Source organism: Lolium rigidum, unplaced genomic scaffold (assembly GCF_022539505.1).
Source record: "Lolium rigidum isolate FL_2022 unplaced genomic scaffold, APGP_CSIRO_Lrig_0.1 contig_24245_1, whole genome shotgun sequence".
In the NCBI taxonomy this organism is placed as follows: Eukaryota; Viridiplantae; Streptophyta; class Magnoliopsida; order Poales; family Poaceae; genus Lolium; species Lolium rigidum.
Genome location: NW_025900021.1, coordinates 227,670 through 246,455, shown reverse-complemented (window position 1 = coordinate 246,455; position 18,786 = coordinate 227,670). Strand labels below are relative to the sequence as shown.

General features: G+C 46.8%; 1 protein-coding gene across 1 annotated transcript; it reads right to left on the bottom strand.

The window, feature by feature from the left end:
• Nucleotides 1-7,264: 7,264 nt before the first annotated feature.
• LOC124680667 (Bowman-Birk type proteinase inhibitor-like) lies at nt 7,265-8,228 on the bottom strand. The gene is made up of 2 exons (XM_047215730.1): nt 7,936-8,228; nt 7,265-7,791 (listed from the first exon to the last, which is right to left on the bottom strand). The coding sequence occupies exons 1-2, from the start codon at nt 8,075-8,077 to the stop codon at nt 7,520-7,522; spliced, it is 414 nt and encodes a 137-aa protein (XP_047071686.1). The 5' UTR covers nt 8,078-8,228; the 3' UTR covers nt 7,265-7,519.
• Between the last annotated feature and the right edge of the window lie 10,558 nt (nt 8,229-18,786).

Here is an 18,786-nt window from a genome sequence, read left to right as displayed (position 1 = left end):
ATGATGTTTTGTAAAATGCACTTGTAGTAGATTCAATTAATATAATTGCAAGGAAAGCGACATTCTCTTTACTTTCCAAGAAACTACATGGTTGCCTCTTATAAACTTTTAGTTGGATATAATTTTCCAGATCTGTTTGAAATACAACAGAACAAGACCACATGTGGGCACAGATTTATTTGCCCCGCTTAGATGAAGTGCAATATATCCATGCAATAGTATCTATTTTCCATAAAGTTGAAAGAGGTTTCTAGAGTCTTTGTTCAACAGGCGTAAGTAAATATTGTAGGAACAATTATTATCAGCATGTTGAATATAAATCTATAATAAAAGTTTTGTTTACCGAATAGTTGCATTTCTCCTTTTTTTGGTTCTTTAATGGCCAAAATATGCCTTTGACGTTCGTTCTTTGAAGTTTGAACCAACCATGTTGGAGAACACACTTACTTATTAGCATAACTTCATGGGAGAATGATTTTACTTGTGAGGCAGACAAAAACAATACGGAGTACATGTAGTCTATGGAAGTGCATAATTGTTTTTCTTTTTATTTCAGATTACCGCAATCATTTTCTTCTTTTCTAACAACGTTTTGGAAATTATTTTCGATGAAGTTTATGCAAGGACAAGTAGCCTAATCTAGATAAGCTTAGGTGCTGCGACCAAAAATGATCCACAAAGAGATAATCGATGAGACGAAGCTGTCGCTGCCACTCCCATGGTGAGATGAGTCACGACGAGATAAGGGCATCTCCAACCGGGCGACCCATCCCGCGCCCGCGCGTCCGGATGGGTCGAAACGGACAAAAACGCGGCCCAGCGCGCGGACCCATCCCTAAAACGGATGCCCGCGGCGTCCGAACGACGCAAACCCGGCCCAAATCTTGGCCGGGTTTGCGTGGCCGCGGACGCGAAAGGCTGGTCGCTCGCGTCCTCCCTTGTCCGCCCGGCCCGCCCGTCCGCCACCGAAAACACAAGGCCGCCGCACACATCTCCCCACCCGCTCCGCCGCCACCCACGGACCGGCGATTTCGGAGCGCGTCGACGCCGGCCATCGTCGTCGAGACGCCGGCAAGCGGGCGGAAGCATAGGTCGAGGTCCCGCGCTGCTTCGCCGCGTCGTAGCGGAGTCGGAGGACGCCGGCGCCGGCGTTGTTGTCCTCTCACCGTCGCGACACCTCCCGCCGTTCGCAGCCGCGCCGTTTCCGCCGGAGGTGAGCCCTACCGCACCGTGTTTCCGGACCGCAAGTCGGCTGAGACGGCCATGGCCGCAGGTCCCTAGAGAAGCATTTGGATCGCCTCCGCTCGCGAGGTGTTCGTTCAAAAGCTCGAACTAATATGTGTCCCTTTTCGGATCATGGTGGACAGCGACGACGAGTACTACTTCAAGAACTTCATCGACACGTCGTCGAAGAGGAGTCCGACGACGAATTTTTCACGGATCGTCGCGGTGCTCATCCACGAGCACATTGTCTCGCGGATCCCCGTGTTCCGGGGTCGTTGCCGGGCGCGCGGCCGCCTTGGACCGCAAAAGAGAACGCGGCCACGACCAGCTCTACAACGACTACTTCCAACCCAATCCATTGTTCGTGCCGCACTTGTTTCGCCGTCGTTTCGGATGAACAGGCCGCTGTTCCGCCGGATAATGGATGGCGTCAAGATCTACGACGACTACTTCTGTGCGAAAGTGGATGCACTTGGCAAGGTAGGCCTCTCTTCGTACCAGAAATGCACGGCAGCGATTAGGATGCTCGCATATGGCGTTGCCGGTGATTTCGTAGATGAGTACACGCGCATTTCAACTATTTTATATATTTTTTCTATAATTTATTTTGCGTTTTTCTAGTGATTTTACAAGAAAAACATACCATGGGGCGCCGCGACCCAAATCTGGCGCGTTGGGCGCAGCGCGCGACCCAAACGGACGCGCGGACGCGGGGCACCGTCCGCGCGTCCGCTCGGGCACGCAAACGGCCCAAAACGGACGGCCCAGCGCGTCCGTTTGGGTCGCCCGGTTGGAGATGCCCTAAGATCGACAAAGGCCACCCCACTCCCGTGCAGAATTATTCCCGGATTATCCTAACCTGCCGTACTCTCGCCGGGATCCCCTGTGGCGAACACCGTCGGCACACGAAGATTTAGACTTTGCAGCAGGAGGAGCGTCACGGAAGATCCCGAGGCGCTATGGCATGGGACCGCGGCGACGCGGAAATGTTGAAAAATGAAAAGGACGCGGCCGTATTGGTACGTTTGAGCTCGTGGCTTATCTCCAATCTCGCTTTACTTTCCTCGAATAAACATATCGACTTGACCTGCTAGTCTGCCACTGGCATGTAAAAAGTACTAGTTGAATGCCCGTGCGTTGCTACGGTAAGACCTCACACATTGGTTTAAAAATATTTTTGTTTACAATATATGCATCATGACTGTTGCAACTATTATCACCTTGCATCTACTGGATCCCTATAGCTATCACCCATGTTTTTGATTTTTTCTCTCTCCACACATTGAAAACAACACGCACCAAAATTTCATACTCATGACTTGCTACCTCAGTGTCCATACCTTATGTTTTACTATATCAATGAAATCTAGGCCTTGCTTGTGAGTATATGCGTACTCTCGCGCCTGCATAGATAGACAAAACAATGCTCAAATTACTGTCGTAAGTAAGGATTATGAACCTTATCAATTAGTGACCATATAGTGCCTATAACAATGTTATTAAACATCAGATACTTACCACTCTCATTGTTTACACAACAGTTGAAACGTTACAAATTTCCGTTACCAGAAACATCATAGCAAGCATCAATCTTTCAAGATCCTCTTCCTTCATGCCCACCAAGATGATTCCAGAACTATTTCTTATCATTAATACAATTAATACAATTGAATCCGGGGTATCTAAATCAGCTGCCATGACAAAATAAACCTTCATTGTCAGTGTTTTTTTTATCATCTACAACAATAACAAACTCAAGAAGAATGATTAGTTAACTTTGTAGTTAAAACCTACCACATTTGAAATAGTGATGCTTTATTCATTCGTCACGATTTTTATGTAAGAAAATAAAGTTGCTTCATGAAAATGAGAGAAAACTGAATTTCTTCATCCTATCATTTTGAATTAGACAAAAATTTGCTCCGTGGACATGTGAAAGGAATGCTAGTCCTTTTTTGACAACGTTGAAAAAACTAAAAAAAACATATTCCATATAAATTTTATAGCCCCTTTTATATGAATGTACTCAAAGTACAACTACAATTCCTGCGTAGAATAGTCAGCTGTGATTCACCTTATCAATCAACAAAATAAGTGAATAAATGGAGGCTAGATGATAATAAAGTCATGCATACTTTTGAATTATAATTCTGCATGCTATATATATCCACAAGTAGGGCACATGTCCAAGAGGTGCTATCAAAACGAGGTGCATCAACACTATGCAGTGGAAAGACCATATACATTAACTGAAGATGGCCTAAACTAAACGCCAATACTAACACAACCTTTTCCCTGCAGAACCATTTTTGAAACATTACGACAAGTAATATGTCCCAATCAACAAGTAAGGTGCGTTTTTACCTAATCATATCCATGTGTATTGCATGCAAATGATTTTTTGACTCTTGGCATATAGATGTTGTAGGCTGATTCCTCTTAGGGCCAAGTTACCCAGTCATGAGTCATCTATTTTCTCAATCAATTCAGGATTATTAATAAAACTATGAAAATGTTTCACGCAGCAAAAGAAAACTGGAGAATGAAAACAATTCCTCAACATGGCCTCTTTGCATCTGCACAGTAGTAGAGAGATGTTAGATATAACAAAAATATGACATATTTTGCACTATAGTGTTGTAAAGAGTTTCTCGAGATTAACCAGGATCGTATTATTCACCATTGTCAGATAAGCATTCGCGATAGAAACAAACAGAGTAGGAACATCAGTAAGCCAGCATTTTACGGAACCTCTTTTGTCTTTCTCAAATCACAAATCATTTTTTAAAATGATATGTGTACTATACCTAGCACCAACATTAAGTACTGGAGAAGTATTTTTGCTAAGCACAAGAAAAGGAAAAAAATCCCTTTGTTCTCAGTCTTACACGTAAGTAAATCTGGGGAAGTGGACCGCCCATATAGATTATGGCCTACAATCACCAATCAAGAAAGCTTCCAATTTCAATTTCAATTCCAATTCCACTTACACTTTCTGTATGACCATCCTATGGCGCAAGAAGAAACTAATCAGATCATATGCAAGAGGAAACATAGTTTATTATTGTTCATGCAAATTGTATAGTAAACTTTGGCGAAGACCTGAAACTCGAAAGAAACTACATTTTACCACTAATTCTAAAAGCTTTCTTCCAATAGGTATGATAATTTCATCTTGAGCATCCCTATTTGTACGGACCCAGCCAGCATATGCAAGACACAAACTGCACACATATTTCTGAGCTGCAACCTGCAAGATAACAGCAGCACCCATCAGTTTGGGTGGTGCCAAGATAGCCGTGCATACGTGAAAAATATGTTAATCGGCATCTGAAATCGGACATGTCGACATGGGCAGGAAGGAAGCAGAGGTGAGGCTCCGGTACTTACAACAGCTGGGCCTCCTGTCGCCCTCTTCGTCATCGTCTTCACAACAGCAAGGGACTTTACTTCTAGTGACGACGGCAGAGGCTCGAGACGTCATTGGATATGGACGCCACCTCCGCCTTCTTAACCTGGAGAAGCTTCAGGGAACCGGGTCTTCTCCGGTCGGCCACCTCAAGGCGCGCGTTGGCCTTGTCCTCAGTGCTCGCCTTGAGCGAGCCGGGGTGATTCCTGATTGGCGGCGAGCCGGCTAGATGTGCATGTACCGCCAAATCTTTGTCGGCTGGGAATCCACACCAGTGGCGCTGTAGCGTATGAAAGTTGTCGGCGCCGCGGTGGGTAGGTTGGTGGCGGTCTGGCGGGACAGTCGGGATCCGGTGGTGCCGGAGGCCAGAGCTGGTACGGGTGGTGCGCTGAGTGGCACGTCGGGGCAAAGAGCTGGGACATCGCACTGGGTGGGCTGCTGGCAGATAGAAAGATCAGGAATTTGCTTCATCTTTTAGCCCGTCCTTCGTGAAGATCATCGGATCCTTGAGGACAGGGGCGAGATCAGGTGGACATACCTGCATCTATATCTCAATGTAAAATTATGTATACCTTCATGTAGAGTGTGAGAATCCTGTGGTCAATCGAGTGCCAGACCACCTCGTCATTGCCATCCGCAGCGGTGCGTGGCGTGAACTCGAGCGCGGGCGCCGTCTTTTGTTTGAACCATGTCTCACCATTGAAGTTGAAGATTTGTTACTGTGGAATTCTTACGAAATGTATGTGGTGTGGAGGTATGCCTCGTGCACTGGATATCTGAGCTACACAAGCGGGATAGAAAAAACAACTTGATTGCTTCCCTAATAATCTCTGGTTGCTTTCCTATTCCTATAATACAACCCATGATTACCGTGATTGTGGCGATCTCATTTAATACGCTTGACTTATTTTTAGCTGGAACGGCCCGCGAGGTTGCGATCGAACGTTTATGATTTTTCTAAGGATGGTACTATGTAGTAAAAATGGTAAGGATGAATAATCAGAATTTCCCTAATGAGCGGAGGATTAGGTAACCTACCGAGAGAAAAAAAATCTGACGGTTTAGGTGCCTTAGGTGTCCTGCGGAGACCGTGTGATTAAATTGGACGGTCCAGATGTTTTTAATGACGACCATCAAACGCGTTGAGTGTCAAACGACCAACTCCCATTTAATAGTAAAGATGTGCTTGGGAAGATGGATATTCGTGACACGATACCTCCCCACGTATAGTGTGATGCTGTGTCGTGGCTGTGGGTACGTGTGACCATACGACCACACGTCAACACGTGGGTGACTAGCTAGGCGAGTACGTGTACAACAGAGAACCAACCTGTTGGTTGTATGGTTAGGAGGGCAGTGGCACCCTCAGCCTACCAGAGTTCAAATCCCAGATTTGATACTTTGGTGTCTCATAAAGACGAAATATTCTTCAGTGGGAGGCGATGTTCCCGTCGACAACGAGGCGCCTGTGGTGACGACCCGCCGGATCAGTTCTTCGATGCAGTATCTTGGAGGTGCTCATAGGGGTAGGGTGTGCGTGCGTGCGTTCATAGGGGTGAGTGTGTGCGCGTATATATGAGCGCCTTTGATTGTACTGTGTTCCGGAAAAAAAAAGAGTACGCGTACAACATTTTGAAACGCGGCGGCTCGTGCACCTGTGTGTTTTTTTAAGAAAGGAAATATATTACTCCCTCATTCTATAAAAGAATGTCTTACTAGTTTTATCTAAATTTATATGTATCTACATAGTATTTGTATATAGATACATCTAAATTTAAATAAAATTAAGACACTTTTTAATAGAATTAATTACTATATTAAGTTCCGCAACAACAAAAAATGGCCGCAGACATCAAAGTTGCACGCGGCTAAAAAATAAATAAACAAAAAGAAAATGACCATGGAAGACAACAACCGAACTCTAAAAGACATTCTTCCAAAGCAAATCCTCAAAGGGCTCCCAATGGGAAAGAAGCCGCCGCATGAGGAGATCACCCTGCCACCACCATCAACAAAAGGGCCTCAGACGTGTGATACGAGCAAGGAGGAACTGGAGACGCGGGGGACTTTTCGTTCCGTATGATTAGCTACTCCTCTCCGTTCGGTTTTAATCGAGCGATGTGGAGAGAAGAAAATAAAATGTTTGGTTTTAATTGAGCGATGTGCAGAGAAGAAAATAAGATATCAATGCTTCCAACTAAAGTCAATTAAATATGAACGGAGGAAGTATATGTTATTGAATTGCGAGGTGATAATTTTTATTTAGCTTCTTTCAGTTTGTGCGATTTTCCTCGGGCGAGTGAAAGGGGAGGCAGCCTATTCGATGAAAAAACACCCCGCCAATAATGTCTCACTAACTTTGTGAGCTCGTCACATACGAAAAAGGAATTTTGAAGACACTCGTGACATATGTGGGGATTGCGCTATTGACTTGATTAATATTTAGTCAGTTAGAACAAAGGAAAATTCGCCCACTAAAACTTCATGAAACTAATGGCAACCTCAGTCAGTCAGTACTACTCCAGCAACTAGTATGAAAGATTCATTCGCCTCTCTGAAATTACCTGATTGACAAAAGCCACGAGACAAGACAACTTTTGGATAGTCGATCGACTTCTGCTCCACAAAAGGAACCAACTCCAGATTAAATTAGATACACTTTCTCTTCAGATTTACATTGCAGCGAGGGGAAAGAGAGACGCCATACACGTTACAGCAGACCGTTACAGATTAGTCAGTCAACGAAGACAAGAGCCGCGGCTAATTTAAAACTGGCAGGCACGTTGGCAACGGCATAGAGTATTGGACTTGGCAAGATTCTTCGTCGCCGGTGGCGGTAGGTGGGCGTCTCCGCGGTGGGTCAGTTGGCCGGTTGGTTGGTTCAGGTCAGTGGGCGGCGACGGCGCTGCAGCGCCGCTGGCAGAAGTTGGGGATCCGGTCCATGCACTGGTAGACGGGCGGGTGGACGCTGAGGGCGGACTTGACGCAGTCCCGGCAAGCCGGGTGACAACCGCCGCGCACCGCGTCCATGCACTGGCACTGCGGCGGGATCGACTTCGTGCACGCGCCGCAGTTGTCGCAGCACGGCCACTGCCTCTTCACCCCCCTCGCCTTCGCCGCCGGCGCCTGCTCTTTGTCTCCCTCTCCTCCACCGTGCCCTGCAATCCCAGAGAGAAGATTCCAAGTAAGTCATGAGCTCAACAGGTCGATCTGCCTTACTGTTCCGTAAGGAAGGAGAAGCAAGAACGGCATCTTGCTTCTTTCATCTGTTTCCTTGCGAGAATCGACGGAAAGTCTCGTACCTCTGCTTTGGAGATGGGAGTGTTGGTCGTGGTGGTGGTGGTGCCTGCCGCTGGATTCGGCGAGGTGGGGAAGAGCTGCGAGGAGCACGACTAGAACGGCCAAGAACACCAGCAACGGCGCCGGGCTTCCTCTTCTACCCATCTCTCTCTCTCTCTTGGATTTTGTTCTTCGCTTGCAAGGATTTTCTTGCTCCGGCTGTTGTAGCTCTCTCTACTATCTCTCAATCTGTACGCGGCTAATGGAAGTAGTCTTGGTTTCTTATAGAGGGGAAGGGTCCCGGGACAGGGAGAAGCAAAGCAGCGTGCGCTGTCCACTGAGACGACGACACGACGGATCAGACAAAAGAACGGATAAACCTTTGGTGGGAACACCCTGTACTGGTGATACAATTGCAGGGTTATCACGAGGCTTATCTCTTTGCACGGCGGTCCATGCCTTTTTCAGAAACTGCAAATGAGGTCAATGCTTTATCAGACAATACTTGCACGAACTTGAGAAAATCCTGATTGAGCTCCTGCACGGCTGGTCGGCTGCACTGGCCATTTGTTATGAGGCACAATCCTTTCAACTTGAAATTCTAACCCAGCCATGGCTTTGCATCGCTTGGGACGTCCCCGATTGTACAACTACAAGAATTCGAAGCGGAGTTGTCATTTTCTTTCATGAGAACCCAAGAACTTTGCGTTTTGATACATTGTTACATAGAATAGTTATCTACAGGAGCCACACGCAAGATTACGACCCTAAAACCTCACAAGCTAGGCCATCAAAAGATGTGCTACAAGGACCGAGTCATCCACTATTGCACATGACTTGGCTCAGAGCTTGATTGTGTTCAACAAGTCAACCAATGGCGGAACTAAGTTGAAACAAAACAATGCTATGGTCCTCCAAACTTTTGCACTGTACCTCTACTATACCCAGTTTGTATCCTCCATTTGCTCAATCCAGTGATATACCGATTCAGGATTGTTGTTTGGCATGCCTACGAATTGTGCCTAAGCTCCGCCATTGAAGCCAACAACACCGTCGAAGGTTACCGTGTCGCGTTGTTATAATGGACACCAAGCCGCGAGCATGATTAACAAAGAGGTGCCCTTGTGAGCCACAACATGGGCTGGGTGGACGGTGGACCGACGACTGATCTTGCCAACTTAGCCTAACTGCCTGAGTGCCAACTAATTACCGGCGCTTTAAGATTTCTATAGAAACCGGTCAAAGATGTAGAAAATCTTGTCATTACAATACGTCGAGGGCAGATTGGCGAAAGAATAGTATCTGAAAAAAAGAAAAGGAATGGAGAAAGTAGCCTAAAGTTGTGCTGATCTTGCCAACTTAGCCTAAAGCTAAAGCACGTGAGTGAGTCAGTCATGCCGATCTACCACATATACTGACTAGGATGAGCACTAGTTTGTTTGAATCAGGTCCAAGCCCATCTCCACGGTTTGAGGTCGTGTACTTAATTTGTAGATAACACAGGCGTCAGCGTGCGTAGGATCCTAAACACGATACCGCGAGGTGGTACGGGTAAAGTGCGTTGGGAAGAGGATAATAAGAGACGATGAGTCGGACCTGTCGTGGCCATTCGCGTGGCGAGATAAGATCGACAAGCCCACCACCCTCATGGAGTCATGGGCTACTTGGGCGCGGATCCACTGCGCCGGATACACCGTGGCTCCCTGTCACGCGCGCTCGGACAGCTGCGGCAAGCAGATAGAGCGCGGGAGTAGGCGAGTAGTTGTACTACTAGGCGAACGGGGAACGGCGCAGAGGATCGATGGCGCGAGTGGGTGGAGCACCGAAGACGCCAGGACCGCGGCGACCAGGAAATGCTAGACTGAAAGGGACACGGCCGTATTATTTTCATCGTCCCGGGCGACCGTGATACGTTTCCCTCGTACAGGCATCTCCAACCGGCGACCCAAACGGACGCGCTGGGCCGTCTGTTTTGGGCCGTTTGCGTGCCCGAGCGGACGCGCGGACAGCGCCCCGCGTCCGCGCGTCCGTTTGGGTCGCGCGGTGCGCCTAACGCGGCAGATTTGGGTCGCGGCTCCATATGATATGTTTTTCTTGTAAATTCACTAGAAAAACGCAAAAAAATATTATATAAAATATATAAAATAGTACAAATGCTCAAAATGTATTACACATTACATAGTCCATGTAATCAAGGATAAAGTATTATTGAAATAAAATGAAAAAACGATACAAATGCTCTAGGCTTCGGGATTTCCTTCATCATTGTTGTTTGCGGCATTGTTGCCTACGTCGTTGCCACATGTGCTCGACCAAATCAGCCTGAAGCTGGTTGTGTACAGACTAGATCTCGAATTTCATGGTGCGCACGAAGAATGTCACTGGAATGATGCCGGAGCTCCTTGTCGAGGAGTAACCAACTCTCCTTGGCCTTCCCGAGTCATTATCAAAGAGTGAATCATCCCGCTCTACCTCAACAATCATGTTATGCATGATTACACAAGCGGTCATCACCTCCCACGAGTTTGCACATCTCGGGCTGCGCGGGGTGTCGACGATAGCCCAACGAGCTTGGAGGATGCCAAACGCCCGCTCGACATCTTTCCGGGCTGCCTCCTGCTCTTTGGCAAACCTTGCCTCCTGCTCCGAGTTGGGGTTCCGGATTGTCTTAACGAGTGTAGCCCAAGGTGGATAGATACCATCGGCAAGGTAGTACCCCTTCGTGTAGTGGTGGTCATTGATCTCAAAATCCACATCGGGGGACCGACCGTACGCTAGCCTATCAAACACGGAGAGCGCTGCAGCGACATTGATGTCATTGTGCGAGCCAGCCATTCCGAAGAATGAGTGCCAAATCCATGTGTCATGGGAAGCAACGGCTTCAAGAATGACTGTGCACCCCTCGAGAATGGCCGCTGTATACCCCCTGCCAACCAAAGGGGCAGTTCTTCCACTCCCGGTGCATGCGATCTATGCTGCCAAGCATCCCAGGAAAACCCCCGGAAGCGTTGATCGACAACGGACGAGCCGTGTCCTCCGCATTAGGTTGCCGGAGGTATCTGTTCTCCGAACGAACCGATCACGGCTCTGCAGAACACCGTACATCGATTCCAAGCCGGTTGACTCACTCATGCGCGTGTACTCATCTACGAAATCACCGGCAACGCCATATGCGAGCATCCTAATCGCTGCCGTGCATTTCGGTACGAAGAGAGGCCTACCTTGCCAATTGCATCCACTTTCCCACGAAGTAGTCGTCGTAGATCTTCACGGCATCCATTATCCGGCGAACAGCGGCCTGGTCATCCGAAAACGACGGCGAAACATGGGCGGCACGAACAATGGCTTCGGTTTGAAGTAGTCGTTGTAGAGCTGGTCGTGGCCGCGTTCTCTTTTGCGGTCCAAGGCGGCCGCGCGCCCGGCAAGGACCCCCGATGCACGGGGATTTGCGAGACGACGTGCTCGTGGATGAGCAGCGCAGCATCCGTGAAAAAATCGTCGTCGGACTCCTCTTCGACGACGTGTCGATGAAGTTCTTGAAGTAGTACTCGTCGTCGCTGTCCACCATGATCCGAAAAGGGACACATTTTAGTTCGAGCATTTGACCGAACACCTCGCGAGCGGAGGCGATCCAAATGCTTCGTAGCGACCTGCGAAGCGGCCGTCTCGGACGACGTCCGGTCTGGATACACGGTGCGGAGAGCTCACCTCCGGCGGAAACGGCGCAGCTGCGAACGGCGGGAGGTGTCGCGACGGTGAGAGGACAACAGCGCCGGCGGCGGCGTCCTCCGACTCTGCTACGACGCGGCGAAAGCAGCGCCGGACCTCGACCTATGCTTCCGCACCGCTTGCCGGCGTCTCGACGACGATGGCCGGCGGCGACGCGCTCCCAAATCGCCGGTCCGTGGGTGGCGGCGGAGCGGTGGGGAGATGTGGGCGACGGGCTTGTGTTTTGGGAGGCAGACAGGCGGGCCAGGGGCGGACAAGGGAGGACGCGAGCGACCAGCCTTTCGCGTCCGCGGCCACGCAAACTCGTCCAAGATTTGGGCCGGGTTTGGGTCGTCCCGGACGCCGCGGCCATCCGTTTTAGGGATGGGTCCGCGCGCTGGGCCGCGGTTTTGTCCGTTTCGACCCATCCGGACGCGCGGGCGCGGGATGGGTCGCCCGGTTGGAGATGCCCTTATCTCTCGCTCCCAACCTTTAGGGCATCTCCAACCCTGCGGGACCGTTTGAGTCCGTCTAATTGAAAAATGCGTCTGCATCTTGCTTCAGCGGGGTGACGTATCGTGTCTGGGTGTTCGCAGCGATCCAAGACGCAAATATGCGGCACGTTTTGCGTCTCCGTGGACACTGCGTGGTTGCGCCGAGCGTCCACTCGCTTCCTCCACGGGCCCGCTTGGCAGCAACACTGGCTCGATCGACGCGAATTAAAGCATATCCACTGTCGGGAGGTCAACCGCCGAAGTGGCAACCGAGCCAACCCGCCAACCGCCGCGGAAGAGCAACCGTAGGCCTCTTCATTATACGCGCCGCCATTAATCCCCGCTGAATATAATGTTAATCACGTCCAACTGGCTGTCATTCTTCTTCTTCTTCTTCTTCTCCAACACCGGCTAGCCAGCATTAGCAACTTGTCGTTGCCGTCGGACACGGATAGCGAGGGCAAGTCGCCGGTATGGCAGCATTGGTGGGATAGGGCTGCGACGCCCAGCGACCCTAGCACCCCGCCGAGGGAGGACGAGGAGGACAGAGATGCCGTTGACATCGATGGCCAGGAGGAGGAGGAGGAGGAGGACTCCGACGCCAAGTGGGCATGGCTAGAGGCGCTGGAGGCGGCGGACGAGGCGGCCGCGGCAAGGAAGGAGGCAAGGGCCCGGGCGAACCCGCAGGCGCGGGCGGAGCGTCGTCGGCCGTCACCGACGACGACGACGACGAAGACCCCACTGACCAGTCGTCCGACTCAAGCTCCACGGACGCGTCGTCCAGCAGTTCCCGAGGAGGAGGTGACAAGCAGGAGGCGCGTCCGTGAGGATGACGAGGCGGGTCCTTCTAACAAGAAGGTGAAGAATTAGTTTATAATTTTCTTGTTTTCAAATTTCTTGTCTAGTTTGTACGTTAAAAATATTCGAACTTGTTCGATTCGAGAATTAGTTTATAATCAGTAGAACTTGTTCTCGCCTTTGAACTTGCTCTTTCAAAGACTTGCTACAACCAATGTAGAAATTGGAGAGTTTTTCAAATAAAGGAAAAAAAGAAGCATGAAAAACAAAACAGTGAGGTGTCCAAAATGCGTTAGACCGCAGGGTGCCCCCGACGCAAACAGATAATTCGCGTCTCACAGTCATTTTCGTGTCTGCTAGACGACGTAAACGGACACTCCCGAATAATTTGGGCGTCCGAAATACGGCGCTCCATTGGAGATGCCCTAACTTGGCCGAAAATAATTAGCCTGACAGCCTGCCGCCGGCGAGTATAAAATTCGGGATCGCCGGAGGGATTTTCGGTCGACGGATATTCGCGGCGAGGCTCCACACGCTGCGCCGACACGTGGGTGGCTAGGTTTACACTGTCGGAAACACACAGGGATGTGCTGCGTGCATCAACACCACGTGTGGCCCGTGGCTGCCGTTTCATTGTCTGTTGAGTTTCTTCCGGTTCTTCCTCACAAACGAATGTGGTATTTGTTTTATTTATGTAGCATCTGAAAAAATGCGTTCTCCTTCTACAATGTTTATCAGTAAGACTGTAACACATTTACTTCCTTTGATCTATAATAAGCATCGTGGTTTTACTTTATTTTTTACAATACCAGGGAGCAATATTTTTGCTTAACTTATCTAACATTGAAGAAACACATATGTAACACTGATGTCCATCTTTCTTATAAGTATATAGTGTATGGGAGACTTGTATAGGATCTTGTTCTTAGGTGAGATTGTAAGATCAGATCATAAAAAGCATATTTACGAAACACAAAAAAATCAAACAAAATTATACAACATACTTATGGACTGTATCTACAACTCAAAAAAAAATCAGCTCAAAACTCAATCTACTTTTAGAGAAACAAAAAAGACAAATTCTATTGTGAATAGCGCCAGCTTTGGGTGAATAGTATTTGACACTATTCATTCCCAGATTTATCTTTTTTGGCTCTCTAAATGTATGTTGAATTTGAAGCAGCGATTTTTTAGTGTTGCATATATAACATAGATGTATGTAGTCAATTTTTTTGAGAATTTTTGAACATGTTTTTTATCTTCAAAAATTTGATCTCATTGATCCTATCTAAAGCAAGATCCCACCCAAGTTGTTCCCATATATACACAAAAATCATTGTAGCCGATCCCATACTAATAAGAACGACTAACACATACAACAGATGACATGTTTCTACGAGCCAAACAATGTTCGTTCACTCACAACAATAAATCGCGATTCAAATCGAGGCGTCTTCATTCAAATTCGCAGGTGTATGCATATTCCCAGGGATCCCTATAATCATTGTGACAAATCTCATCCATCGAACGGTCTTATTTCATCACTTGTAATTTCATCTTATCAATCAAGATGAGACAAACAGAAGCAGTTTTATCCCATTATAATGACATAACTCTACATATTATTGTGTCAATCCTGCAGCTAGATTCTCATATGCAACCTACCTCACTTGTTTCATCACTTTAGCCACCCTCATGTTTGATATCAAATATTTCATGAGAAGAGACGATCTCTCTAGCATAGTTTTAAAAACCGGACCGGTGACCGAACCGGTGAGGCTGTTGGTTCAGGTTTTTACTGGTCAGACCACTAGTTCACCGGTTCGTTGTCTGGTTTTTTAGATAAAGAGTAGTATATTTTTACTCATAAATACTGCAATAATTAAATGATCATGTATAAAAATATATTTTAGACTTGGAATTTGGCATAATAATCCACAAAGTAGTCAACAACTTGGGAACTTTGCCATGTCTAGAACAGCCAAGCACCTAACAGGCTAACACACGCCCATGTAGTTTTTTTTTTTGCAGCAAATCCAGTGTATAATAACACCCACGTATGCCGTGCAACGGGAAAAGCAGAACCCCTATCATGTGTGCTATGTATAAAAAAATCTTCTATCTTCTTTAATCGTCAAACAAATTAATGTAGATCAGTTGGTCTTGGCATGGGTCATGTCTTTTGGAGGTTGCAGGATCGAATCCTACATCACGCATATTTTTTTAATCGTGAAGTAATGCTTCTACCGGTTGGACAGGCGATTCAATAATCCCGGTTTTTTTCCAAAACCTCCGGTTGAGCCGCGGTTCGATCGGTTTTCACTAGGTCAGATGCGCGAGCGGTCTAGTGCGCCTAAAATACCGGTGCAGGCACTGGTTCCGGTTTTTCCCGATTCAACCGGTGGTCCGTTCCGGTTTTTAGAACTATGCTCTCTAGTACTACGGATGATAAGTATCTTACTATTGTTAATCAGTGATTGATGATGGGTATTGTTAATTATACTAAACATCTTTACTTCTATGTTATTATTGTTCATTCTATGAAGATATATTTTTGAATACTACAGTTTCTGTTATACTAAATAAAATCAACCACATCACAATGAAGATAAGTATAAAGGTATGGTGCATTTGCACAGTTTTAAATCCTACTATGGAAAATGCACTTGCACTATATTCAAATAATATAATTACAAGGGAAAGTGATATTTTCTCTTTACTTTCCCAGAAACTGCATGATTGCCTCTTAATTTTTTTTGGTTGAACATAACATCCTTGATAGGGTATAAATTAAATAGAAAATATCACAATACTTCGTAGATTTATTTGTGCTGGTTAGATAGATAACAGTATATTGTGTAATAGTATCTATTTTAGCTTCCTTCGATATCATTCTCAAGAGCCCTAATGTTGGAAGAGGTTTCTAGAGTGTTTGCTCAACTATTCTACACGTAAGAAAATAGCAGCAAGAATTATAATAAATATAAATCTACATTAAGATTGTTTCATTGAATAATAGTTGCATTTCTCTTTTTTGGTGCTTCTTTAATAGCCAATTGTGTCTTCCACATTCGTTGTTTCAACCATGTACGCAACCAAATACCATGTTAAGTATGAGAACACACTACGTATTAGCATAACTTCATGAGAGTATGATTTTATTTGTGAGGTAGACTAAAATTCCATGAAGTCTATGGAAGTGCACAGTTGTTTGTTTTTATTTTGGATTGCCCCCACAATCAATATTTTTTCTTTTCTTTTGTAACAATGTTTGTACTTCCGATGAAGTGTGTGCAACTTTACAAGTAGCCTAATCTCCATAGGGTGAGTTGCCCGAGGCAAAAAAAAAATCGACAATAAGATAAACAATGAGACGTAATTGTCGCTGCTACTCCCATGGAGAGATGATGAGTCAGCGATAAGAGCATCCTCACGGGAACCCGCCCCCCAAAGGTCTGCCAAACAGGTTTTGGGGGTTCTGGCCCAAAAACGTCTATTAGCTGGCTGTTTATTTGATATAGAACCAAGCTTATCTAGCCAACATTGCAATGTTGGAAGCATATTAATCTCGGAAGCCCATTCACCCCCTCCTTCTTGGATGTTGTGAGTAACTCCCAACTTAGCCAATGCACTTTGTTTGCCTCATCTTGTGTCCACCAAATTTTATTCTTGAGGTGTGCAATGGTTTTTGACCTCGACCGACACACATAAACGGGGAGTCCCAAGTACTTATTTGTTCTATCTTCAGCACTAATATTCATCATGGAGAGAACCTTCCGCTTTCTGTAAGCTAGATTGTTTTTACTAAACATTACTCACGATTTAACCAAGTTGTAAGATGTGCTGCAGATTTCCGGCACTTTCACTCGTAGCTTTAATTAGTACCAAGGAATCAGCTGTGAATAACAAATTATTGAAAGTTGGGGCACCAGCACACAACAGCGGCAGTGTGAAGCCATAAGAACCACCGAACAGCCGGCCACACACGTCAATAACAGCGTAGCCTCGGATCTGTAGATGTGCTATGAAGGAGAACTATGCAAAGTTGAAGGATCACCGAGCTGAACAAACGCCATTTAATTTCTTGTTACGGGCCACAATCTTAACTCTATTGCGCCCATCCAGTGTCCATCGTCTGCGTGGTGGGATATGTGTCATAACCGTTATGCTCAAATAAACGAATTATCATATTAACTAGATGGTTCACACATCCTCTATAGCATTACATTACACGGGGCTAAATGAGAGGAACCATACGTTACAAGGTTCCAAACCCTAGCACCGCTAGCCCTCCCACTGTCTGTCCCTCTCCGTTGCTGCTGTCGGCGCTGACCATGGTGGTGGCGGGCCCCGGCGCTAATAGTACCCGGGGGGTTGGTGGTGGCGGCGACCGACGGCGGCGGCTGGGGTGGTGGCCATCGGTTTCCGACGCGCACGATGTTTAGAGCTGCGTCACTAGATGAGCGGCGGCGGCAACTTCTCATCCACGACCTCCGACGATGGATGGTGGCGGCGGCTATTGGATCTAGGGCCCGCCTAGATCCATCGTCAACTTCAGCAGGTGGCGCGAGGAAGGGGGCGGCCATCTTGCGGGGCGAGGATGATGTGGTTGCAGCGGTCGCCATCCACCGAGTCCTCCTTCGTGGTCGTTGGTCAGTGGATGGCGGCGTGGAGTCCTATTCGTCTGCTTCGTTTGAAGGTGGTGGTCCTAGGGTTCCTCTTTTGGGAAGATGAAGACCAGATGTCGATCCTTTTTCATCTAGCCAGATGCCGATCCTTTTTCATCTAGCCGGAATGTTGAGTTTCGGAGGCTCCGCCGACGAATGGAACATTGCATCTTTTGCCTGGAGTTTGCTGGATCGGTTGGTATTCGGTCGTGCACACCTATATTTTTATTTCGGCCTTTCGGTTCTGCAGGGAGCGGCACGAAGCTCTGTGTTATGTTGACATTAAGTGACTTTTTTTTGGGTCCATGATGAAGTCAAAAGAAGAGAATATCATGAAGGCAAGATTTGGAGGAGTAGCTAACGGAGGTTCAAGTCTCCGCTATGTTGAGGTACTTGCTTGGTGGTCTGGGTTTCGCATTAGTGCTTTGAAAGTGAGGGCGCCAGCACATGTGAAGTTCAGAGTCCTACCAATCAGGGTGAAAACCCAAGGTCTGACCTTAACTGGTTGTGCCTGACAATGACCTTGTTATAGACATTGTTTTAATAGTAGGGACTATCTTCCGAGTGAAAACCTTAGATCATTGGTTGGACGACGACGGCACTGGTGCAATGTTTCCTTCTTAGAGCTGTCGTCTTTAGAGAATCTGTATTTCAGATCTGAGATCTTATAGCGGAACTTTTATTTCTTAGTTTTTTTTGGTTGTGTGTATTCGAAGTTTCATTAGGGTGTTGTGTTGTTGCAGAGGCTAGATGTAATTGATATCTTTTAATACTAATATATTTTCTTTAATAAAAAAAATACACGTTACAAGGTCAGTCAGCAACTCAGCATAGACAAGAAGCCGCGGCTATGCCCTTTTGTTGTGGTTTTTTTTTTGGCTTTTTAGCTTTGGCAAATAGGTGCTTTTTGACTTTTAGATTTTGGAAGCAAAAAAAAATACTACCTCCGTTTCAAGGAATAAGGCGCACGCGCATTCCAAGACGAACTTTGACCATAAAAATTGAGCAACAAAATCTTAATTATATTATATGTAATTAACACCGTTGGATTCGTATTGAAAAACACTTTCTAATGATGCTAATTTCATACACACATTCTTTATGTATTTGAAGTAATTCTTGGTCAAACAAAAAGCTCGAAAAACGAGGACGCCTTATTCCTTGAAACGGAGGTAGTAGGATCTTTGTTTTTAGCTTCCAAAATCCA

Bases quoted from the DNA above. Each gene is read 5' to 3' on its own strand.
- LOC124680667 (XM_047215730.1), bottom strand. From the start codon at position 8,077: ATGGGTAGAAGAGGAAGCCCGGCGCCGTTGCTGGTGTTCTTGGCCGTT. The intron at 7,792-7,935 runs GTACGAGACTTT...CTGGGATTGCAG, and splicing joins CTCCCATCTCCAAAGCAGAG to GGCACGGTGGAGGAGAGGGA.